The sequence below is a fragment of the Crocodylus siamensis genome, chromosome 6, assembly GCF_052110815.1.
Source record: "Crocodylus siamensis isolate JL-2025a chromosome 6, ASM5211081v1, whole genome shotgun sequence".
Classification (NCBI taxonomy): domain Eukaryota; kingdom Metazoa; phylum Chordata; order Crocodylia; family Crocodylidae; genus Crocodylus; species Crocodylus siamensis.
Genome location: NC_143400.1, coordinates 70,814,795 through 70,840,036, shown reverse-complemented (window position 1 = coordinate 70,840,036; position 25,242 = coordinate 70,814,795). Strand labels below are relative to the sequence as shown.

At 43.4% G+C, this 25,242-nt stretch overlaps 2 protein-coding genes across 5 annotated transcripts in view; one reads left to right on the top strand and one right to left on the bottom strand.

Annotated features, from left to right (window-relative positions):
• ERICH6 (glutamate rich 6) overlaps window positions 1–6,804 on the top strand; it is a 29,115-nt gene extending 22,311 nt beyond the window's left edge. For 2 of the 4 annotated variants that reach the window (XM_090050473.1, XM_090050472.1), the window contains 5 exons: window positions 1,767–1,924; window positions 2,985–3,070; window positions 4,022–4,174; window positions 5,181–5,412; window positions 6,369–6,782. In XM_090050473.1, coding sequence (XP_089906599.1) covers window positions 1,767–1,924; window positions 2,985–3,070; window positions 4,022–4,174; window positions 5,181–5,412; window positions 6,369–6,632 — 893 coding nt within the window. In that variant the 3' untranslated portion in view covers window positions 6,633–6,782. Of the gene's footprint in view, window positions 1–1,766; window positions 1,925–2,984; window positions 3,071–4,021; window positions 4,175–5,180; window positions 5,413–6,368 lie in introns of all 4 variants that reach the window. The other 2 variants (XM_090050471.1, XM_090050470.1) reach the window with 2 other exon arrangements.
• Window positions 6,805–9,006: 2,202 nt separating this feature from the next.
• GPR119 (G protein-coupled receptor 119) lies at window positions 9,007–10,584 on the bottom strand. Its single transcript, XM_090050474.1, has one exon. The coding sequence runs from the start codon at window positions 10,076–10,078 to the stop codon at window positions 9,038–9,040; it is 1,041 nt and encodes a 346-aa protein (XP_089906600.1). The 5' UTR covers window positions 10,079–10,584; the 3' UTR covers window positions 9,007–9,037.
• Window positions 10,585–25,242: the final 14,658 nt, after the last annotated feature.

The window sequence follows — 25,242 nt, the reverse complement described above, 5'->3', positions numbered from 1 at the left end:
TGCGTGTGTAGATTTCAATGTAACTAATTAGTTAGAGCCACTGTGGCACCCCTGGAAAAATGTGACATGTGGTGTGGCACCAACCTTAAATATTAAATAGTATGGTGTTTGGGTTAAATAGAGAGCCTTCCCTTGCTCTGACATCAGCCATTGTATATTGAAGAGTTCAGGCATAAATTACACACACACACCACACACAAATATATTAAAAGAACATCATTCACTTTATAAAATTTATTTTTTCTTGAAAGTTAGAAAATGCCAAAATTAACTTGCCTGTCTCTTGCTCATCCAGGCTGAAGGTGAATAACCAGTTAAATTCTAGCCCTCTACAAGACTAATCAGTTATAAAGGATTAATTCGACATACTTGTATCTCCATTACAATATGGCTTGGTCATGCAAGTTCCTGCTTCACCTACTGTTAAATGTCCAGTTTCATATCCTCGAAGTAAGCCAAAAAGTTTATGCAAATACCTGCATCTGCTGACCTTAATTTGGTCTTTCTTATGTACAAGATGAGAATCTAGTCACCTTATCACATCCTATTTTAACATAGGAACTCTGGCTTATTTAGGCATTGCATGCACACTGCTCAGTTAATGAACAGTTCTTCGATAGTTTATTCTCTCCTCATTGTTCCAGGTGTGGTCTCAGGCCTTATTTCCTGCATGCTCTCCAGGCACTGTTTTGAACATAAAATTATTAATTTTCCTCATTTTTGTTCTTATGATGTCCACTATTTGTGTACCTTACACAAAGGAATTAATTTCCCTGTGGGACAAGGGGTGGTATTATTGCCGTTTTCCCGATGGGGAATCCAGACACAGATAATTAGATCAACAGTATCCACTAATTTTGTGTACCCACTATGAGACCTCGGACCTGATTCTTTTCAGGATGCTCATGTTTCAGTTCCATGCTCCAAACTATGGACCTTACAAAGCAAATAATCACCAGAAGTAAAGGCAATCCTCAGACTTACGCCACAATTGGTTCCTGAAAACCGCGTCTTAAGTCGAAATGTTGCAACTCAGAACCAATTTTATCATAAGAAACAATGTAATAAATGGGGGATTTGTTGCTGAACCAAGGCCTGATACCCTATTTTCACCAAAAATACCCAAGAATTATGTACTCGATCAATTATAGGTGAGTAATATAGCTACATTAATGTATTTATATTGTAAAAAGCAATCATATTGATTTGGAAGGACTTCTTTGAGGTGACTTTGCTGGACTTTTTGAAGGGTTCTTGGCTGGAGTCTTCTCAGGCGTCTTGGCTGCAGGTTTTTCTGGAGTCTTGTCTGCTTTCTTAAAGAAAGTGTCCAAGGAAGTTTAGACAGACGTTCTCCAGGAAGATGGATGACACAGCAAACTTGTTCGCTGGCGTGGCATCACATTGGATCAAGCATTGTAAAGTCAAAACTGATGTCAAGAAGTTGAAATAGGGTGTCAATTTATAAATGGTGTAAGTGTGAAATGTTGTAACTTGAAACGCTGTAAGTCGAGGACTGCCTGTATTTAAGAAAAGCTAAATTATGCATTTTCCTGGTCTTGCTGTCTGAAATGGTTACACCAATTTGGCTACACTTTTCAAGAAACGAAAACATCAGCCTGTATCTGACACCTGGCAAGACTGAACCGTTTTCCACAATTATAATCAACTGTAAAGAGAGTCTTATAATTGGAACTGTTGTAAAGCCTCATCATAGACAACATTACCAGCCCCACCTGTAATGTATAACTCCTATGCTTACTTCTCAGATTCAAAACAACTTAATACCATTTCCTACCAGCTTTCCCGTGAGCCACCCTGGTCAGGAACTTATACTCTGCCATCTGATGAGACAATTGAAAAAGAAGAGGGAGAGGATATTAACTACAGTATTACATGCTGTGACTTTACCATAGTGGGTGGAAAGGTAAAGAGCTCCTGAAGTTTCACTGCAAGAGATCCCCTTCTGTGGTCTGACATTTGCACAGTGCAGTCCCCTCTTTGTGGAGGACAAGTGGCTGTTCTGCTGAGACCTTGAGGAAGTGCTTTGATTGGACTTACATGTTGCACAATGTGCTTTCCTGGTCCTCTGCATAGGGATGAATTTCACCCCGTGCATGAAGCAGGCCAAGGATTCACAACACTACGATGTATGGTGGTTAGCTACCTTTCCCCATTTGACTGCTACTCCATCAGCTTGTGTTATTCTGATCCCCCTTTAGCACAAGGACATTGGCCTTTCAAGGAGCCTTCTCCATTTGCTTCTCTGCCAGAAACCACTGAAAGTTTAGAGACTTAAGCATGTCCTGGCAGGCAGAATCTAGCTAGTTTCCTTTTCTTCTGGCCTCTTTCTGTTTGTTCTTTATATCAGCTTTTGTGCTGTGTTCCTCCTTCAGGCAAACTTTTGTTGAGGAATGAAATTAGCAGTGATAAATAACTGGTTAAACACAGTAGTGGATAAAACACTGGCAGTAGGCCTGGAAGCTTTGTGTTGCAAACCTCTCCATGCCTGTCTACTTTAGCAGTATGCTCCATAATTCCATGGGAATGATAGAAGCCTAGACTGGAGCATCTTTGGGGCACAGACCAAAACAAGTAATACATGGCAGGGGAGAGAAAACAAAGCTACAGTACAGTATTATAACTACCAAATGAAGAACTTAAATGTCCAGGCCCAGGCTTTGCTGCATCAGCAGAAGGGGGAAGGGGTAGTAATTAGGGCAACAGCCCAAGGCACCCACCTGGAGGGAGTGGGGGCAAAAATAGAAGCTGTAGGTGCCAACCAGCCACAGTGTTGTCATCACCAGCTACCAGTGCTACCCCAGGTGCAGAGATGCTGTTATACCTCTGCACTTCAATAAAGAACCCACGTATGCAAAAGATAAAAGACAGATATTATACAAAGGCTGAGAGATTGTTCAATTAACAATGATGCTTGTGACAGTTTCAGCTTTTTTTTAAAAAAAATTCCTTTTAATTTTCCACAGTTAATGAAGAACCAGTTCCTGGAAAAGTATTACAGGCATGGAGGAAAATTTCTTACCTTATTTCCAGACGGGACATCCCAATTATTGTATCCTTCACAAGACTAATTTACTTTGGTCACATTTTAAAAGTATAGGTTTTTAACAATGAGTTGGAATGGTAAATCTAAGATTAACCTTTTGCAACAAAAAGCAAGAAAGAGCTATGACAGCCAATAAACAAGCCACAATCAAGAATTGCTTAAAGCCAGCAGAACTATAATCACCTCTCCATAGTCTTCAAAGTATATGGGTAGAATGCATTAAGTTCCTTCATGTGATGTTTCCTTGCAGTCCCATCTTTCTACCTCAATTTCACATGAGAAGAGATATTAACATTCTGTCATCAAAGTTAACAGAGGTCTCCTTCCTATGCTGGCATTCTCCACCCAGACCCCTCTATCCTCAGGGCAACATTTAGTAGTAGTGGTAGTAATAAATAGTACTACTACTAATGCCAAATTACATGGTGCCATAAATGTGCATGAGGCATGTTAATTCAACCCCATAATGCTATTCCTGTTGAGCAGATGTTTTGTTTTTCACATGACACCAAGTATGAGGAGCAAAGGTTGTGGATCTCTTTGGTTTTGGGATGTTGTAAGATTTCCCTGAAAATGAATGACCCCAGCACAGTTCTCCCTCCAGGGTTTTTTCTGCTACCATTCTAATCACATGAGTTGCCTCCTCTGCTTTGCATTCACTATAACACCAGGTATATTTTTAATGGGAAACCATATATATTTAAATGATAAACACATCAGTAGAACCTTCCACCCTGCCTAGTAGGCTGCAGATAACTTGTATGCAGGGCTTGACGCACACTATAGTAAAAAGAAAGAGATTCCCCCAATTAAAATATTAGTGACTGGCATGAAAACAGTAATCAAGGAAATGTCACTTGGAGTGCTGTGAAAACAACATTCTGAAATATTTAATGCTATGTAATACCACTACAGACTGCTCGCCCACCACAGACTGAGTTCCTTATCCAAATGGAGCTATCCATCTGGAAATCTGGCGGTGATCGTTGTGAACAAGAAAGGAGGTTTGATTTGCATAGTACAAGAAGACAAGCCAAATAATGCAGCAGTCCAAGCAGTGTTTGAGTCCAGTGGTAAAAGCACTTGCTATCATCCCAATGGGACTATATGGTACGTTCAGGTGCACTCAGTCATTTATTTTTGCCGATTGGCACCTGCCAGAATTTTGGTACTGCGTGGATCAGGATGAGGTTTTAATAGTACTGATAGATAGACAGACAGATAGATAGATAGACAGACAGATAAGAAGGCCAACTTAGCTCAGGCATTTCTCACCACAGTTTTATTTACATTCTTAGACCACAGTCTTTCAAAGACTTGTGTGTTAAAGTTAATCATGCACACACACACACCCCATTAATAGTAATTGAGTTGAATAAACTTTAAGCACTATCCTGCTTGAAGTTTAGTGCAGATGAAGACTCTCACAGGCACAGAGCCCATCGTTGCGTGATCTGTGCAGCCTGCCAAATCAGGGGTGAAACTAGAATTACCCTTGCAGCGGCAGGAAAGTAAGAAGATGAACAGACCACCGACATTTACACTCTTTCAGAGCTGAGGGTTGTTCAGCCCAGGCCCTCCCTTGTCCACTGGCTTCTCTTGTCTGAGGTGGGGGAGGCCATGGAGAGAGACAATTTAAGGGAGAAATTAATACCAAATTCAACTCCTTCCGGTCTGCCCCAAGAATCAAGACATTTGCCTAAAATAGTGGCACTGTCAGATCTGCAAAGACCTTTAAGCTGTAATGAAGTAAAGGGAAGAAAACACTTGATGCAGCCAAAGTCTCCCGATTTTCTACTTTTAGGTATTTAGGGCTTAACCCTGCAAGGTGCCAACTTGCTCTAAACAGCTTTTAATTTCCATGGGAGTTGAGCACTTGGCAGTACCCTGCAGAGATGAGCCCATAGAGCAGACTTTTCATCTTCCTCCACAAGAGCAGGACTCCCATTGACTTCAGTAGGGTAGACCCTTTGTTATTTATTCTCTGAGCTTCTGCTCATGCGAGCAGATCCTTTGCTTCCAGAATCACTCAAATCCAAGGTACATGGAGTAGGGCCGATGCATTGTGTGTTACTTACCAGTCTTGTTTTATTGATGTTTTTTCCTTCTTGCTTAGGATAAACATTAACATTGAGGAAGGACATTACTTAGATCAAGCTGGCAACAGAGTGAGGGTGTGGACCTGGCCAAGCCATTTGAAACCTTCTGAATCTCGAATTCCATTTAAACCCATTTTTATATCCCTGAACCAGTATCTTGGTGTCAGGATATATGGACAAGACAAGATTATGATTTCTTTTCTGGCCATGGGGCAACAAGCAAAATTCATCGTGGGAACAAAAGTGCAGGTATTTATTCACACACATATGCATCCCTCCTACATTGAAGTACAGCAACTAGAAGGAACTGGATAGTCTCTTCAGCATGTTTTAAGGGAGGAGGAAGGTGAATAAAGGGATTTTACCTGAAAAGGGCAACACAACTCAAATCTTTAGAAGAACCTAGCAATTAAACTGTATTTGTGAACTTTGAAATATGACAGAATTCTTGAATTCCATATGCTTCATTCATTTCAAATCACCAGTTCATCTGGCTTTTACAGCAATCATTCATCATAATATAATTAAAGGATTGTTAACTGATAATTCCAAATAAAGACTCTGATCTCAGCAGGAGCTATGGGAAATGTTCCCAGTTGGAAATCATTTTCATTCTCTTGTGCAAAAACATCTCTTCTGCTGATCTATTTCTCAAATGGGCCTCAAGTGCCTCCTCTACCCCACTGCCTTCCCACAAAACACCAGCACACAGCTGGGTCTATGGCAGCACTAAACACTACCCCTGTAGATAACTGGTGCTTCTTAGAGGACTCATCTGCAGTGGGAATGGAATGGGGGAGAATAGAGCACTGTACAGCTCGCCCCAGAACGCCTGCACCTCTGTCGCAGTCGGGAGAGGGGTGGGCAAAGGGATGTCTGTGACTGAAATAAAATATTAGAGAGTTTTAGGCAGTGCACATTGCTTGCAGGTAGTATAAAATACATTGTAGGTGTAAGAAAAGTTGCCTGCAGCGAGCAAGAGCTCAGCATGCTTGACATGCTTTGAGCCTTTCCCTCCACAAGTTTGGGAGAACACCATTACTGGGTGGAAACTTGCTGACTGGCTGGAACGTTTTGTTTTCAGGTGCCTCTGCTGAAGCGTGATTTTCTAGGATCATCTAGGAACTATTGATTAGTCTATTAAAGAGAAGCATGTAGTTGGGAATTATGTTAACTCCTTGCCTGTCCTCCTTCTTTCCTTTAAGGCAAGGCAGAGTAGTCAACTTCCATCACCAAAATTTCCCTGTGAAGAAGAACTACTGCTGTTTGCCTGCAAAATAAAGATTCAGCATCTGTTTGACAGACTTCAGAGATGTTTAAACTTCCCTTCTAACAAGCAATGGGACAAAATCAAGCCACCTTCATACCTTGCAACCCAGGCTTTAAAATTAATGTACCTGTGTAAGAATTCTGGCACAAATGAGGACCTAGACAGTTCAGTAAGAGCTATAATAAACGCACCTGTCTGACCTGCAGAATGTATGCTGCACAGTGACCATTCATTTCACTGTTCTGAAGAATACTGTAGATCTATGAAAATTAGCCTGAAGAACTTCTATACAGTAGGCTCAATTTTCAAGGCCAACTCATTTACCTTCTGTTTAACTACCTAGGCAATTGTCCCCCACACACCAGGTACAGTTCCTTCTATCATTAGTATCCCATTAATTTAAGTGAGATAGTTTGTGGTAGTAATCATTGCATCACATCCTACATTAAATATGAGGGATCCAGTTCTTCCTTAAAAGTGTTTTATGTTAATTGCGTTAAAGACTTAGAGATAATGACTTGGGCTCATTTTTAAATGCTTTTTAAAATTTTTTTTAAAATCCTTTATAGTTTTCTTGCTCAGAAATATTTCATTCCTACTGAAATGCATGTTGTACTGCCTGGAATGTTACAACTACTTGAATAATTTGTATAGGCAGCCCAGTTTATGGTTAGGATGTTGTTTTGTCAACACAAATACAGATGGAAGGTAACAAACTTTCTCAGCAGGGCTTATTGTACTGAGTGAGTATGTGCTGTAGTGAGTAAGAATTATAGTGCAATAAGGAGCTGGAAGACAGATACCTGCCTTTTTTTTTTTTCATCTACACATATAACAGCGTAGTCCCTGACATGATAATAGCTGAGACTTCACAAGAATTTATAGATTTGTCTTTGCTCCCATGGGCAGATCCAGGATTTCCCAAATGGGTGCGGGAGCAGCAACTTACATTGCAGGGGTGGGTGTACCCCCTGCTCCCAGCTTCTTCTACTTCTGCTCCCAGCCCCTGTCTGGGGGCTCTCCAGCACATCATGGGAGCCTCTGGGGACTTTTAAAAACCTCTAAAACAAATGGAATTCCCTTCCCCCTCCTGCTCAGAGGCAGCCCCCTCCTCTCTTCTTCACCTCTCCCTGCCTGCCACTGCTGCTTTCTCTACTGTTGTGGGGTGAGGACACTTCAGAGCCAGCCAGGCTGAGTAAGGGCTTGGCCGGGCTGGAGAGAGGACAGTGACAACAGAGCAAAGTAGTTCCACCCCCCACCAGTTGCAGCAGGCACAGGCACCCCTGCTGCCATTTATCAGCCCTCCCCAGCTGAGCCCAGCCACCACGCAGCAAGCAGGAATGGCTTGGGATAGCAGAGAAAAGCAGGTGATAAGAGGACATCTGAGCAGGCAGGAAAAGTGAGGAAGGATTTTTACCTGCTTTAGGAACTTTAAGAAGTTCCCCATGGTGCAGTCCAATCCAAAAAGGGGGTGCACCCACATCACTGTGCCCTCCACCCCAATCACCATCATTTAGAAGGGAATCATTAATCTCCCTGTTTTGTAGCTGAAAGACAAAGGCACAGACAGACTAATTTTCTCACATTCTCTCTCTCTCTCTCTCTCTGTCTTTTGGAGCCAGAAACTGTATTTAAGTTTCCTATCTCCCACTCCAGTCCCTTAACCAAGCTCTATACACTAGACTGGTATAACCTAGGCAGCAGTAGCACAGGCTTTCCCATGCTGTTCCTCCAATGACCATCTAACTCCTGCCTAAGAGGGGTTATGGCTAGGAATAGGTTAGTTTCTTTACCTATCTTATACTCTTCCCTGCTACTAAGACTGCTATGGTTGCTAAATAATGACAGCTGTGGTGGTTTTAATGGTCTGGATACCCATGCACTGGAAACAAAAGGAATCAGACAAGTCATGGAAGTCAGCAACCAGCCATTTGATAAAAGGGTAGCAAAAGTGTTCCAACAACCACTACACTTGGAAAGTTCAGAAAAAGAAACATACTTGGAGCACAGCAGAGCATTTAGCCAATGCACAGTATATATTGATAAACACAGAGCCCAGCTCTGATCTCACTTTCACTTAGTGGCAGAAAGCAGCTGATTCAGTCACTTGTTGGATGTGTCTGACACAGAAAGATAAGAGAGGGCTTCATCCAACAAAGCAAAGATAAATTATAACCCTTGACAGGTGTCTAAAGTAAGTGCAAGCCTGTGCAGGAAATGATCCGATGTGTAACTGCTGTTGAACACATAACATCACAGGAGTTGCTCTGGTGCAAATGGGAACATACAGTGGCTCAGTGCAGTTCAAGGTTTAACCCACCATCCATGGAAAACATTTTATTTCTAGCAGACTGATTTTAAAAACAAGCCCCTGTTTTGTCAAAATTGATTAACACCACCCCTTGCCTGCTGCCCTGCTCCCCAAACACACACATTTCCAAACAACTCAGTCTTATTTTATGTATGGAAAGGCAAAAAAAAAAAAACAACTTTAACCTGGAGTGGTTTTCAATTTTGTTTTTCTTTGTCACTCATTGTACTCAAAAAGTATCCATCCCATGATCCCTTTCATTGCTGGACTGCGGGCTGCTCACCTGCTTTGAATCAAGATACTGAGAAGACTATTTTGCAGTTACCAGAACAGCTGGGGAAAGTGACATCAGAAGCTTGATCTCCTGATGAACCAGACCCCTGGCCCTCTTGATTGTTTAAGCGACCAGAGGCTTGGATATTAAAGTGGATGACAGCCAATGGATTTGCTTGCCCTTTCTTCTTGCATTTCATCAATTTGGCCAAATGGCTTCTTATATCTTTACTATACAGTGCATAGATGATGGGGTTGATAAGGGAATTGAGTTCTCCCAGCAGAAATAAGATATCCTTCAGAAGCTCAGCCAGGTTGCAGGACTCACAGATAGCTTGCACAATGCCTACCATGTAGTAAGGCCCCCAGGAGAGTGTGAAGCAGATGATCACTATAAGAGCCGTCCTCAGTGCCTTGAAGTGGCGGAGGTGGGTTCTGAGGGGTTCTGCTTGCAAGCAGCTGCGCAAGATCCGTTTGTGCTGTGAGTAGGCAATCCTCCCCACCGAGACATGCAGGCAGATCAGGATCAGCAGGACAGGGATGAAGATGCCGAAGCAGATCGCATACAGGTATTCACTCTTGGCTGCATACAGGAGCCCACAGTACCCCGTGTAGTTGCTTTTCTGCAGAGAGGGGAAAATCAAAGGCATATGGCCAAACAAGAAAGAGATGGCCCACAGAATAGTGAGTGAGAGGACTATGGGTATTTTGTTCAAAAGGGCCGGGTAATGAAGGGGCAGCTTTACTGCCAGGTATCTATCAAGGGAAATCAAGAGCAAAGTGAGGATGGAGCCAATACAAGGTGTCAGGCTCATGCAGATCCGCAAGAGACAGAAAGACAAGTTCCTGTCAAAGTTTCCATCCAGCATATCATCCAGTGCCTCTGCTATGCACATTATGCCCACCAGCAGGTCTGCAAAAGCCAGGTTGAGGATGAAGATGTAGTTTGTACCCTGCTTCTTCTTCATCAGTTTGTAGACGACCACAATTACCAGTAGATTGGCAGCAGGAATGAAACAGCTCAAGAGAGAATGCAAGACTCCGTACAGAAGATCTGGCATCTTCCTTGGGAAACAAGAATGAAGCTACATTACCTTCCAGAGGCACTTTGGCAACTGGCCCCCACAGCCTATTATGACTCCACCAAAAAAAGCCAAGATGGGAGGAGAAATGCAGATTGAGTTTGGAATCTGAAGTTTCAGAAGCATAAAAATAAATTTGGGAGCCTTTAACTGCTCGGTTTAACTCTCTTAGAGATCATGTCCTTCAATCCGCCATTGCTCTTCTGTAAATTACTAAGGGTCTCTTACTTTTTCTCCTTTCATTCAGATGTTATCCTTTGCCTTTATTAACATGCTGAGAGATGCAGAAGAGAGCAAAGTCCTTGTCTGCTGCCAGCCTAAAATGACTGGCAGAATCAACTCACTGCAGTGGAAGGAAAGAGTGGCTGGGGATTTTTGCTTGTTCAGTCAGTTCCTGAATGTCTTTGACGCAGAAAGATAAAACAAGGCTATCAAACAAAGCAAAAATAAATCATAACTCTGACAGGTGGCTAGAACAAGTGCAAACTGAGTGAGTTTCCTAGCCCACAAAGGAAATGATCCCATATAAAATATCTACTGTAAAACAATCAGAGTGTGAATAATAAAGATGTCAGTATTTGTTCCAAAGAGGTCAATGGACTCAAGTTACTACAAAGATTGTGTGTCAAGCACAAGAATGGGATTATGATTTCTATTAGAGTGTTTTTAATTTCAGGAGAAGGAAGATTTAAAGGAAGCTCTTAGAACTATGGAAACTAAGGAATATGTATGTAAGGTTTCTACAGAAAGACACCACCAAAACCTAGACTAAAGCACCACACACAACAACCCAGAAGCAGGAAGAACCTGGCCTGAAATTACACGTTTTGTGCAGGTTGATCAGAATGAAAAAAGCTTCAGTTTAACAAATAAATACACCTTTTTGTGCAACAGTCTGGGCTTTAGTGACAGAAAGGAACATCTACTGCTTGGGCAAAAAACTGGGCACTAGGATGCCAGGATTCTCCCCCTAGCTTTACTGTACACTAAGGGCACCAAAAGCTTGGATACAAAAGTCACCTACATCTGAATGTCACACGCCAACTGTAATTACCAGTTTTTTTGAAGACATGGAAAGCTATGGGAAAAGAGGCAAATATTTCTCCAATGTTTAATTTTATTCTTGGCATGGGGAAATAGACATGGGAAAAAACAGTGTATTTTGGACCTGGATCATAGTGCATTTGATACACCTTTGTGGAGTCATTGTGTTTCCTCCATGCCTGTGTCAGCTAAGGATAAACAGTGGTGGTGCACAGGTTCCAGTTTCCAGCATCTGCTCCCAGCCAGCAGGAAACACTTGCGGGGGAAGCGTGGGTAACGAGCAGGCCCTGGAAGGAGGCACCTGCATGCTGCTGAACCCAGCACCCCACAGCCACTCCCTGCAACTGGAATGTGCACGGGGAGCCCCAAACCCATGTCAGCTGGGGACAGCAGCACAAGTGAAGTGCTTCTGCACCACTGCGGCTCCCCCGTTTCCCCTCCCCCACTCCTGCAGGCTGCCCCAGAAAGTTTCAACACTGGCTTCAACAGCTCATAAGTGCTGGGTATAAAATATTAACACTCAACCTCAGATGCTGCCAGTCAGAAATCTCATGGAGAGACAGGGCATATGGTTTTACTATACATTATCCACCTACACTTAGAGCCAATATTTTCATGAGAACATTTTTTAAGGCCAAATAATAGCAGCATCAGTATTTTCTGATGTTTGCCTTCCACCTATGATACCTGTGCCCAGGTGAATTCAATATACTGGTACATTCCATTTAGAATCGTTACAGACTCATCTATCAGGACCAGTCTCTCCAGAATATGGTTTAAGATACTTTACACAAATGATTCTGTATAAAATGCTACATTGGATTGAACTGATAGGCCAAGTCAAGTCTAAAAATACACACAAGGCATCTAATTCCAGGCCTGTTTATCTGAACAGAATTGTAATTTTCTTTGGCAACTAAAAACATGCCAGCATTTTATGATGCAATATGAATTTAGACTCAGTGAAATAACTATTCTAATTCAGACATTTTTAAAGATGTGAATATTAAAACAAATGTTTATTAGAGCTCATATTTCTTTGCTATAATAAGACTTTGTTCCTAGAGGCCTCTTTTCAGAAAGTGAATGACTCCATTAGCCACTTACTAAACAATGAAGTGATGTCAGAGAGGAGATTGTGTTATTTCAAATAGCTGACACATTAGTTTTCAGGTCTATAGAGGGTAGCTCAGCAAAACTCTTTCCTGGTCATAGGCCTGTTGCTGCAAATACAGGTGAAACTGCCCAATGAATTATACTACAGAAACCATCCTACCCACCCCTTTCTGCGTGGTTAGTACAAAAGAATAATTCAGGGCCCCAACATCTCCCTACAAGATAACTCCAGATCTGAGGCCCTGGTTCTTCAAAATCACCCTGAGATCCTGATGGGGGACTTCAAAATCACCCTGAGATCTTTTGGGTGGGCAATACAGCAGTGCACAGGTTTTTGCAAGTGCTGGGGACAACTTCCTGGTACAAGTGTTGGAGAGGCCAACCAGGGGCCATGCTTTTCTTGACCTGCTGCTCACAAACAAATTGGTGGAGACTGTAGAAGTGGATGGCAACTTGGGCATCAGCAACCATGAGCTAAGTGAGTTCAGGATCCTGAGAAAAGGAAGACAAGACAGCAACAAAGAAAGGACTCTGGACTTCAGAAAAGAGGGAAAACAATGGATGTGATGTAGCTTGACTTTAGCAAGGGTTTTGTTATGGTCTCCCACAACATTTTCGCAAGCATGTACTCAGGGAGTACAGGTTGAATGAATGTACTGTAAAGCAAATAGAAAACTGGCTGGATCCTCATACTCAAAAGTTAGTAATTAATGGCTCAGTGTCTAGTTGACAGCCAGTACTGCTGAGCCGCATCTTATGCATATTTGACTTACGCAAATTCAGTTATACGCGCTCGGCTGCTGGGGCTGGCCTCTGGGTGCCAGCTGGGCATGGTGCATAGTGCGGTGGCACTGCCTGCATGCACCGGCATGGCTGGGGGGCAGCAGCTTGCTCACACTCAGCTGGCTGCCCTGGCAGGACGAGGCAGCGGAGGACGAGAGGGGCGAGGAGTGCATGTGGAAGGCGCAGCTGTTGCACTGCACGCCCAGGCACCACGCCCACCTTGTCCAGGCCCTGCAGTGACGGCAGCTGCTCGGTGCCAAAGCCTGGTGGGAAGGGCAATTTCAACTATACACAATTTTTGCCTTATGCTTCAGAACGTAACCCCCACGTAAGATGCAACTCGGCTGTATCAGGTGGAGTGCCCCAGGGGTTGGTGCTGTGACCAGTTTTGTTCAATATCTTCATCAATAATCTGGAAAATAGGATAGAGTGCACCCTCAGCAAGTTTGCAGATGATGCCAAGGTAGGGGGAATAGTAGATACATTGGAGGTTAGGGCCAAGATTCAGAGAGACTTAGACAAATTAGAGGACTAGACCAAAAGAAATCTCAGGAAGTTCAATAAGGACAAGTACAAAGTCCTGTACTTAGGACAGAATAATCCCATTATTGCCCACTAGTACAGACTGGGGGCAACTGGCTAAGCAGAAGCTGTACAGAAAAGGACCTGGGGTTTACAGTGGACAATTAGCTGAGTAAGAGCCAACAGTGTGCCCTTGTTGAGAAGAAGGTTAATGGCATACTGAACTGCATTAGTAGGAGTATTGCCAGGAGATCAAGCAAAGTGATTATTCCCCTCTATCTGGTACTAGTCGGGCCACAGCTGTAGTACTGCGTCTAGTTTTAGGCCCTCCACTACAGAAAAGATGTGGACAAATTGGAGAGAGACCAGCAGAGAGCAACAACAATGGTTAGGGGGCTGGGGGACATGACTTCTGAGGAGAGGCTGAGGGCATTTGGCTTATTTAGTCTGGGGAAGAAAAGACGGGGTGGTATTTAATACCAGCCTTCAGCTAACTGAAGGGTGGTTCCAAAGAGGATGGAGCGAGATTGTTTTCCGTGGTGGCAGATGATAGAACAAGGGTCTCAAGGTGCAAGGGAAATTTAGGTTAGATATTAGGAAAAACTCTCTCACTAGGGCTAGGGACAGAAGTTACACATAAACCAGTTTATGTGATCAGAAACTGGTTTAAACCTGTAATAGAACATAAGTTCAGTGCATATAAACCAATTTCAAAATGGCAGAAACTGGTTTGAGATAAACCTGGTTGAATGTAGTATCAGACTTAACTGATTAAGCTCAAACAGGTTTATGCAATTTCAGTCCCAGACCCCTTCCTGGTTTAAGTTAAACCAGAGTCCCCCAGCATCCCAGCATGCTCTCTTGGATTGGCTGTGCTCTCTGCTCCAGCAGAGCAGGGATGGTCCTGCCCCTTTACTCCCTAGCCAGAGCAGGGACAGGCAGGGGTAGGGGCAGGGGCCTGGCTAGACCTGCTCCCTTCTGGGGCCAGTGTAAGAAGTTTATTTCCCCCTCCCTTCCCTGTCCCATCAGCACAGGCCTGTGAGGCATTTCTCTGCTCACTGCTCCGGCAGTGGGGTCGTGGCCAGCCCTAACGGTAGCCTCAAGTGAACTGGCCAGGGAGGAGGTTTAATTCCCCCTGCCATCCCACCGGGGCTGACCTGAGCCAGGGTCTGCCTCATGCTTCCACCGCACTGCTCCAGGGGTGGGGGTTGGGGGCATGGCCAAACTCTGGCCGGCATGGCTCCTGAGGCAAAAGGAGCAGGGAGTGGGTTTATTCACCCCTCTGCCTCTGGGGGACGACAGCAGGGTCTGCTATCCCTGACCATTGCTGCCAGTCACTCCCTGTGTGGGGAGAGCAGTGGGAGAAGTCCCCTACCACTCCCTTCACCAGATACCAGTGGGAGAGGGGGAATAGCTTTCCTCTCTGCCCCCTCTCCTAAGGGGGTCATGCTGGCCAGCCTCTGGCCATGCCCCTGCCCCTGCTGGAGTGGCAAGGGGGCAGGGGCCTTGGTAGCAGCACCCCCTGTCATGGTGTCCAGGCAGAGCAAGCCTCTTCCTGGCGTGGGGAGGAAGGGGGTGAGGCGCAAGCAGGGAGTCAGAGCTGCCACAGACTGTGTGGGGTGAGTGGCAGCACCAGGGCTCAAAGGGGTGGCCATAGCCCCCACCCCCAGGCCACCCCATCACTGCCACTACTGCTCACCCTGCCCAGAGTGCGGCAGCATGGTTCCCCCCTCCCCCTGGCCAGGAAGAGGCTCACGCTCGAGGAAACCATGACAGGGGCTGCAGCCCCCATCACAGTTGCTCCCACCTCACTGCTCCAGCAGCAGGGACAGGGGTGGCAAGGTCCCCTGGGGGGTAGGGCAGGAAGAGAGGTTATTCCCCACTCTACCCCTGGGGGACTGCAGCAGGGTTTGCCAGCCCTGACTTCCACTGCCACTCACTCCCTGCATGGGGTGAGCAGTGGGATAAGCCTCTCCCTGCCCCCTCCACAGACACCAAGAGAAGGGGGAAATAACCCTCCTCCCCGCTCCCCTCCTCAAGGGGGCCCTGCTGGCTAACCTTTAGCCATACCCCTCCCCCTGCCACTGAAGCAGCAAGGGCGGAGAGACCATGATGGGGCTTCAGCCCCCCTCATGCTGTCCCAGACCACGAACCTTTTCCTGCAGGTGGGGGGCAGTCTGCGGCAGCTCTGACAGTGCGGGGTGAGTGGTGGCGGTGCTGGGGGCTTGGAGGAGCTATAGCCACCCCTTTGAGCCCTGGTGCTGCCACTCACCCTGCATAGTCTGCAGCAGCTCTGACCCCTGCTGGTGGCCCCCCTGCCAGCTGGCATCTGCCCATGCCTTTTCCCCCACCACTGCAGCAGCGAGGGGGGAGTGCCGGGCAGACCCTGGCTCAGGTCCATGCCAGTGGGACAGCAAGGGGGGAATTAAACCTCCTTCCTGGCCAATTCACTCCAGGCTACTGGAGTCCAATGATTCAGAGGAAGGTGGGAAGGGAAACAACAAACCAGAAGCCAGTAGCTTTTCTGAAAACAAAAAAAGAAATCCTTCCTAGCCCCTGCAGATGGGCAGAATAGGGATTGCAAATACTTTATTTCATACACTTTATTTCCTGTTCTACCATACTATCCCTTACATAAACTTACCAAGTTCAACCTTTAAGGGATTTAGGCTTTTTGTCCCTACTACTTTGTTTAGAAAACTTTCTGTTTGTCTTTGATTGTTCTTTCTTTCATTCAGTATCTTTTCAAGCATCTCACCTACTATTGAAGTCAAGCTGATAGGCCTGGGTCACTCTTTATTCTCTCTCTGTTAAAGAGAGACATTACATTCGCTATATTCTCCAGAGGTTGGCATGATCCTTGTATTGATAGGTCCATTGCTTGAGTAGTTGCTATTTTATGTACCACTTTTTTTCAACATTGTGGGATTGAGATCATCTGAGACTCCTGATTTTGGGAGAGTAAATAATCTATTTCGCTTCCTCAGATCAGATTTCTATAATCACATTTTCATTGTCATGTGCTACCCAACCATCCTCTTCAATTACAACTGCATCTGTGCAGAAGACAGAAATCAAGGCCAGCCTAGGGATGGACCAAGATCTGAGGTAATGCTTTACTTCAATCTCATCTTCTACATAAAGTAGCCAACTTCTTCCCTCCTGGTTCTCTTTTTGAGATCAGAGATTTTTTTTTTCTATTTGTTTTGATAACCTTTGCCAGGTTTAACTCAACTAAGCCTTTAGCTGTTCTCTTGATTTCTATGTTCTTTGACCACAGAAAGGTAACTGTCCTAGTCAATTCTTTTTTCTGTTTCTAGTATATCCTGTTTGTTTTTAATGGCAAATGACTTTTTACATGCAGGTTTGTAGCCCTTTCCTACAGTTTTTATCCTTAGCTTGGGAAGCAACCACCAGATTGCGTTTGCACTTTTATCTTAAAATAATAATTCCATGCCACATCTATATCCAAGTCCCTTAGCTCCTGAATCTGGTTGACTTCCCCAACTAAATTGCCTTTGCTTCTCAAGCTTAGCCCATCTGAAGGCCAGGACCCTTATTATAGACATATTTTTGTACCTCCTGCAATTTAAACTAAATCAAATCAACTTCCGATTGTTCATCCTCAATTCTTTTCCACAATCAATTTTTCTATAAAGTCCCTGCTGCTCACTAAAACTAGTGCTAAAATAGATCTTTCTGTCAAATGGTCACTATCAGATAACCTGTCCAAATATAGCTACCTACTATTATTTGTTGTGTTAATTTCCCAAACTATAGGCAGAAAAACTGAACTCTTCCTTAATTACACAGTCCACTACCCATATCCAAGTCTGGAATCCCTTTCTAGTCCCATCACAGATCAAGTGCTGAATGTTATCCGGTTTGGTCTCAGGCACAGATCATTTGCTCAAAGGTTTTGATTGTTAAAAGTTGGTCCTGGAGTCAATCATTTGGCAGCCAGAATGCAGGGTAGGTAACTGAAAGAGCATGACAAACACTGAAAACATGATCACATGAGCATCACCACCATCCCTGGGAACACACGCTCATCTGGAATCACATTTCATTGTGATTCTTCCATTAACTAAGTCATAAGATGGCATATCAATGTTCATTACTATATTAATTCATGTATAGTATTTCTATCACATGCATGTGTGTACATGTATAAGACAAATGCAAAAACCCTTACAAAAAATATTGTTTCCATTTTCTTTAAGATGTTGTTGAACAAAGAGATTGTAGCAAACGTGACCTTATTTATGGGAAAAAAACACTCCAAAGAGGAGAAATTTAAACGAATAGGCCTTCCAGAGAAGTAAATACATAAACACATTTTAAAAGATCTAGGAAAATATGGAGCATTTTGCTTTGGATTGACAGTGCATTAGATCCGTGCGCGCTGGTTGTGATATGGTGGTGTTTACAGAAACCTTATTGACCTTAGCAAACACTTAAAGCCGGTGCACTCTATAACCCTGGGAAGAGGTTTGTTTACAGCTTTTCTGACTGGACCACACACTTCTGAGCACATGGAGTTACAAGTACACCAAACCACCTTTAGATTTCAGGACAAGATTTAAGTCTTCAAAGGGCCAGACCATGGTCAAATGTAAAGGTCCCTTATTTGTATTTTTTCTTTTTATACGGGAAAATAAATTATTGCTACTCCATGCTAGTTTTGTTATGCTATTTCCAGGCAATATAGCCACCAATGCATCATGGAACTTATCCCAGGAGGGATCTTGTAATCTAAATTGTTGCCCTCAGACCTGCAAGTCTGTCACATCATCAGATGTTAGTCTGAAAACATAACACCTGAGGAACTAAGCTTTTTTTTTTTTGATGATGCTTCCATAAACCCCTGTACTGTGTAATCCACAACAGAGTGATCACCTGAGGGGCCACAGTAAAACGGATGGATGGGAATATGCCTCAAGAACCACATGCTTCTACTGCTAGTCCTGTCACACAAACAAGCCCCTTCTTTCCTCTCCTTCCAATGATCTCTGCACGCATGCTTAAACCAGTCTCTCCTCTGCACTGAGTGGTGGGTAAGGTCCTGGAGGGATATAAATGCTTTTTCTCCCCATCTGCCAAAACTCACTTATATGCACCCTCTTTGACCTGTACCAAGACCATATCCTATGTCTCTCTTGATAGTGTCCTGGTTTTCAGATATCAGGTTATCTTAGCTGAGAACAATCCTGGGTCAGAGCTGGGTTTTGGTCTACACACTATGTGCCTTAGCTAGAAAATTAAAAAGGGCCAAAAACTGGACTGGGTCCATCTTATGCTCACATTGCACGTTATAAAGCTCACCTTGCTTACATCTGTAGCATCAGGTGAAGTTCTTTAGTCTTTATTGGAGAAACTAGCAGTATGTTGAAACCCAAAGAGCAGAACAGTTATGTTTATGAACTCAGGCCAAGAGCAATGAACTGAAGTGGAAATTTCCCAATCAAGTAGAAATTAGGAACCAGGGAATATTCCACTTGGTAATTCAGGGGAGAAGATGAACTGACAGGTAGAAATGGAGGGTGTCCTCAGGGACCTGACTAAAGGACTACTTAGCACAAAAAATGGGTTCAATCATGTCTTCAGGTGCTGGAGTAGGTGGAGAGCTGCACACTGAGGATCATATGGAATATTAGGGCATATGCAGAGGATGTGTAAAGGGTATTTTCTATCTGGTCATAGGAAGGCAAAGGGCTGTCTGCCTGCAAAGCAAATGTATCAGTGGATTATTTCTAATCCCCCAAACATTGTAGCTCTTTACTTGAAAAGCAGCATGTATTTTTGCTTCTATTTTATCATCAATCAGATACCCATTTTGCACGTAATTCATTTCAATTATATTTGGCCCTATCTGCACTCTGGCATGCTGCAAACTAGTTCAACAAAAAATGAATCCAATACATCATCTATTTCGCTGCTGGTTAAACATTCTATTTTCATTTAGTGCACATTTGTTACAGATTTTGATTTTAAGTCAACCAGTCCAAGATAAATATTACTTGTAACCTTTTGTTAAAGACCAGTATAAAAGCTCCACTAATAGCTTTGCAAACATTTTAAATGGATTTATACCATTCCATTGTTTCTAGGCAGTCACACAGTATTTGTCAAGCTTTTGTGTCTTGGAAAAGCTATGTTAAAATGCATTGGTTATGTTCAGTACATGAAGCTACAGGGCCCAATTCTGATCTTATTCAGAATTATGGAAACAGAGACCTGAATCTGAGTCAAAATATTTATCAACAACAGGAGTCAGTAACATTTTTGGGAAGAGTATCAAAAACATCACAAGCTCGACTTGGAAGATGTTGGTATGCCAGGAGCAGACAGTGGGGGAGCCACTAGGAGTCTGAGCCTTGTTGTAGCAGTGCAAGCCAAGCCCCTTACCCATACAGAAAAGTACCAAGTAGGATTTCAAAAGGATGAAATACCTCACTCCCAGGAAAAAAACATTAGATTTATCTGCATCCTGAGACACTTAAATCATTGGAGTTTGACCTTTGGTGCTTTACACAAAATGAAGGTGAGTGCCCTGATTCTGCTCTCTCATACCAGTATAATTTCACTAGCATTGGTGGAATTATTCCCAACTGTTGGACCCCCAAAAATTTGTGCCTCAAGCAGCTTTTAAGGGGTGGCTTCCTATTTCAATTGCACTGATGGATCCATAGTAGTTTACAGAGCACCCCCAATTACATCAACAACATTTTGGCCCTATTCTCCAACACCTTGTATTCTAAACACCTGTATTTAGCAAGCACTAAAATGGGTTAAAACACTGTAATTTTGAAAATTGCCATTGACTACTTCTACATATATGTATCCACTTAGTGCATGGAAATGTGAAAGCTAACATGATTTTAATGAAAAAAATTTTGATCATCTACTTTTAACATTATGTAGAAGCAAACATGCATTATGTAGGAGCCAACAGTTATACATGACAGACAAGTCAAAACTATGATTTCAGGGGCACGATAATAGCTGGATAAAAGGTATTTGGGTTTCATGTTACCAATATATTTATAGGGGGGAAAATAACCCACAATAATTGAAGACCTAATTGAAAACAAAAACATTTCATGGCAGCAAAACTGAGAAATGCAGCATGCTTGTTTCAGAATTAAATCCCTTTGGTTAAAGTGTAAAACTACTAAGTATTCTGTTAATGCTTTGTAAGTATCTCTCAGGAAGGAAGGCAGGTAATGCTTTTTTTAATGACTGCCAACACTTTTCTCTCCAACTCGTTAGAGTTATTTTTGCTTGAAAACATACCATAAATACTGTTTTATGGGATTCAATGTAACCTGTAAAAAATAAAACATCTGGTGGTCTTGGTGACCCAGAATTATATACAAAATTGCAACAATGGCAAGGTTCGTGCACTCATAGCATGAAAACAAACTTGTACTTCTGCCACGTTTAACAAACGTGAGTATAATTACCAGGGACCCCAGTTTTCTCTGTTGGGAAAAAAAAACCCAACATCCCAATTTTCAGATTTAAAAAAGTAACCCAAAATCCATATTTTCCTGTGATTAAAATGAAACACCACTAATATATATAAAGTAGTGTTTCATTTTAATTATGGGAAAATGTGGATTTTGGGTTACTTTTTTAAATCTGAAAACGAGATTTTTTTTGAGAGAAAACCAGGATCCCTGGTAAAATACCCATATCTTTTACAGTTATACTGGGTAGGTTTACAATAATAGAGTAATTCGTGAGGTTATCCACAACCAGCCCAAGCTACACAAACCACACTTCACAGTCCGTATCATACCCTGTGACCTGCACGAAGGACATGGACAATATATCGTTTGTTATATAAACAGATCAGCTAGCCTTCAAAGCAGATCACCACCACTATTAAAAGTAGTTTATTCTTCTTTTCCAAATTGTGAAGCCTAGGTAAATATTAGTAGGATATAGTGTTTATGAACAGTTTCTGGAAGTTTCCTAGCAACACATCTGTACAATCACAGAGCATGTGCAATTACTGGTTTCTGTCAAATATGAATGAAGTACATAATTAATGAGAAGCTAAAAACTCCCAGAGACCCCAGAAAATTTTAATTCATCTATTTTAGATGAGAATGAACGAATATCAACCAGTAAAAAACTTCAAATTAATCACAGGCCTCTTTACATTCAAGGAAATACCACCCCCAAGCAACTGGAGCAGGGGTACTAGCTTGGAGGCTCCAAACCCAATCATTAAGCCTAAATGGGAAAGCCTTAACTGTCAAACATCCAGCAGAGAAAGAACTTTTCCATGCTGCAGTCTGACTCATGTTTTAGAGCCCACCCATCCCCATCCTAGGTAGGGGAATCTCAGGGTCCATCCTGCTAACTCTGAGCCTGGACTACATTACTACCTGTGCCCTAAACATAGCTCTAGGAGTCCTACCACCTCAATAGGAAAAACAACTCCAAACCTTGTCAATTCTCTAACCCTAAACCTAGCTCGGGCTGTTCCAGCAGTCCCCATCCTGAGCAGCCTGACCACAAGTACTAGCTTGGATAGGCTCCAAACTTGATCACTAATAATTAATGATCGACTCCAGGATGAATATCATAAATCATGATCGACTCCAGGATGAATATGAGTCGCCAATGCGACCAAGCAATAAGCAGAGCCAACTGCACCCTGTCATCACTAACAGGTCCGGAGAGGTCTTGCTCCCCCTCTATGTGGCACTGGTCAGGCCGCAGCTGGAGTACTGTGTCCAGTTCTGGGTGCTGCACTTCAAGAGGGACATGGAGAACCTGGAGAGGGTCCAGAGGAGGCCACTCATATGGTTGGGGGCCTCCGTGGCCAGCCCTATGAGGAGAGGCTGAGGGACCTGAATCTCTTCAGTCTCCACAAGAGTAGACTGAGGGGGGATCTTGTGGCTGCCTACAATTTTATCAGGGGCCACCAGCAGGGACTCGGGGAGTCTGTTCACCAGGGCCCCCCTGGAGTCACCAGGAACAATGGCCACAAGCTGAGGGAGGATAGGTTTAGGGTAGATATTAGGAAGAACTACTTCACTGTAAGGGTGGCCAGAGCCTGGAATAGGCTTCCCAGACAGGTGGTGCTCTCACCTTCCCTGGACATCTTCAAGAGGAGGCTGAACAGGCACCCAGCTGGGATCTTATGACCCCTGCCACCCCCATTGCTGCTTCCTGCCCATGGCAGGGGGTCGGACTCGATGATCTGGCTAGTCCCTTCTGGCACATAGAGGCTTAGAATCAATCTGACATCCCCAGCTGCCAAACACCCATGAGAACAGGAGGAACCTTCCCAGTCCACAACCTGACCCGTGCTTGGAACCCACCCACCCCCAACCCCTGGGGGTGGGGGTGTACTCCATCATACTAACCTTGATCTGGACTGCATTACCTACCTGTGCCCTAAGCCTAGTTCCAGGAGTCTTAACATGCCAACCAGAAAGACACCTCCACATCTTGCAGAAGGCAGGGTAAAAATGCACCTTACTAAATAAGGTTATGAAGTACAAGCTGAAGCTCACTTCATCAGAAAGGATGTGCACAAAACAATTAAGAAAAAAATTGAATACAAAAGCGAGGTGGGGCAGTGCAAAGAGAGAGACGGAGACAGAGAAGAGGATGGGAAGAGTGCTGGGAGAGGCAAACAAACAAGCAATAAACACATGGACCAAAGGAGTCATAGAAGCTAATCCAGATAATGGGATAAAATCCATACTCCTTGTTGAAACAAGATTTAACACAATCCAGTCTGTGGGTATTTTCTTCTTCTGCAATTTGGCATTCACACTGGTTCTAAGAACGTTGCTACCTGAGAACAGCAATCCTGAGCTCAGCAGTGGAGTGTCCAGAGAGGTTACAGTGCTCAGCCACAGGCTTTTGTGCCTTTTCTACAGCAGATGTTACAGCACTGTTTAGTCATTCCATCATGGAGATATTGCTGTTTATCCAATGTAGACATCAGATGGGCATTGCAAGCAGGAGACCATGTATTAGACATTGGTAGGATTGCAAGTGAATTAACTTTGGATGTTGTGCTTGTTATTCAGACCAGGAAGGATGTAGCTTGTACTGATGTGAGGGAAAAGCAGGCATTTGGGTCCATTGCAAGGCCTCCAAACCATACCCACTTTCTAACTCTAGCTCAGGTTGTTCCAGCAGCCCCATCCCAAGCAGCCTGACCACAGGTACTAGCTGAAGAGGCCCCAAACCCAATCACTAAGGCTCTATGGGAGACCCCTGGCTGCCAAACACCCAGAGATAGAGCAAGAGAAACATTTCCAGCCCAGAGCCTGAACCATGTGCTGAGCTTACCCATCCAGAACCCATAGCGAGGGGCCACAGGGTCCATCCTCTTAGCCTTGACAGCATTACTTGGCTGTGCCCTAGAAACAGATCTTCAAGTCCTACCATCCCCAACTATCATTTAAACTTGCCCCTAAAATACTGAAGAAGGGGTAATAGTAATTTGAGAGGGTAACAGATCTTACTTCAAAAAGACAATTGGATTATAGGACTTGCTTTATTTCTGTTCATAAAGCCAGAAAAAAGTCTCACAAAAGTAACAGTTCTCAACAGTAGTAATATCTGAAGTCAGTGGGAACTGCAAGGTCACACAATCTGGCTCCTTACAGATATCATCTAAACCCTAAATTTTTGGACTACGGAAAGGGCCAGAATCATTAATAAGTTATCACTTAACTCAGTCTCTACACAAAACCACCTTACCTGTTACTGAGCTACTTCAACTCTACAGTCAAATTTCACCATGAGGGTGATGATATTTGCCTTCCTGGAGCTTGGCAAGGGAATAACTAGATCTCATGCTATCAACAGCAGTAGAAAAGTTCTCCACTGTGAATGCATTTGGGCAGAACAGTCTTTAATCTTTGAAGCTATTACCCCATCATTTAGAAATGCTCACTTAAAAGAATATCACTCTTGTGAAAGTCTTCCATACAAGGCTGTCAACATAAAGAGATGGAACTGGCAAGGGAGGTAAAAGATAATATAAAGGGTAATATAAAAGGTAATGTAAGCGTGTAATAAAAAAGACCATGTATAAGGTCAACTACAAGATGACAAGTGCAGCTAGTAGCAAAGAAAGCAAAGAGGACAAACCTCTTAGAGTAGTAGAAGAACAGGTCAGGAATTACTCAGAGAAGCTGAATATTTCAGGTCCCATATAGAAAACACCCTAATGTACTGCTCAAAGGTACAGGCTGAGTTCATTTCAGAGCCATTAGCTATCATCTTTGAACATGCATATATTGGATGAAGTCCTGGATGAAGAAATGGGAGACCTAAAGACCAGTCTAACCTCAATACTTGGAAAGATTATGAAACAGGTACTCAAGGAACCAGGGTTATCAGAACTCACATTCTTTTCTTGGGAGCTAGATTAATCTGAGAAGACAGAGGGATACCTGAAGGATAATTATAAAGACAATGTAGATTCTTCTCTGTAGCCACAGTGGACAGCGCTATGGGCAATAGTCTCAAATTGCAGTAGAAGCAGCTTAGATTGGAGATAAAAAAGAAATCTTTTCACTCAGAGTGGTCAACCACAGCAAAAAGCTTCCTAGAAAGTTTGTGGTATCTCCATCCTTGGAAATTTTCAAAAGCAGGTTTGACAGGCACTTGGCAGGGTGGTTTAGTCTGAGATA

Excerpts from the sequence above, each read along its gene's own strand:
- GPR119 (XM_090050474.1), bottom strand. The coding sequence starts at position 10,078 with ATGCCAGATCTTCTGTACGGAGTCTTGCATTCTCTCTTGAGCTGTTTC.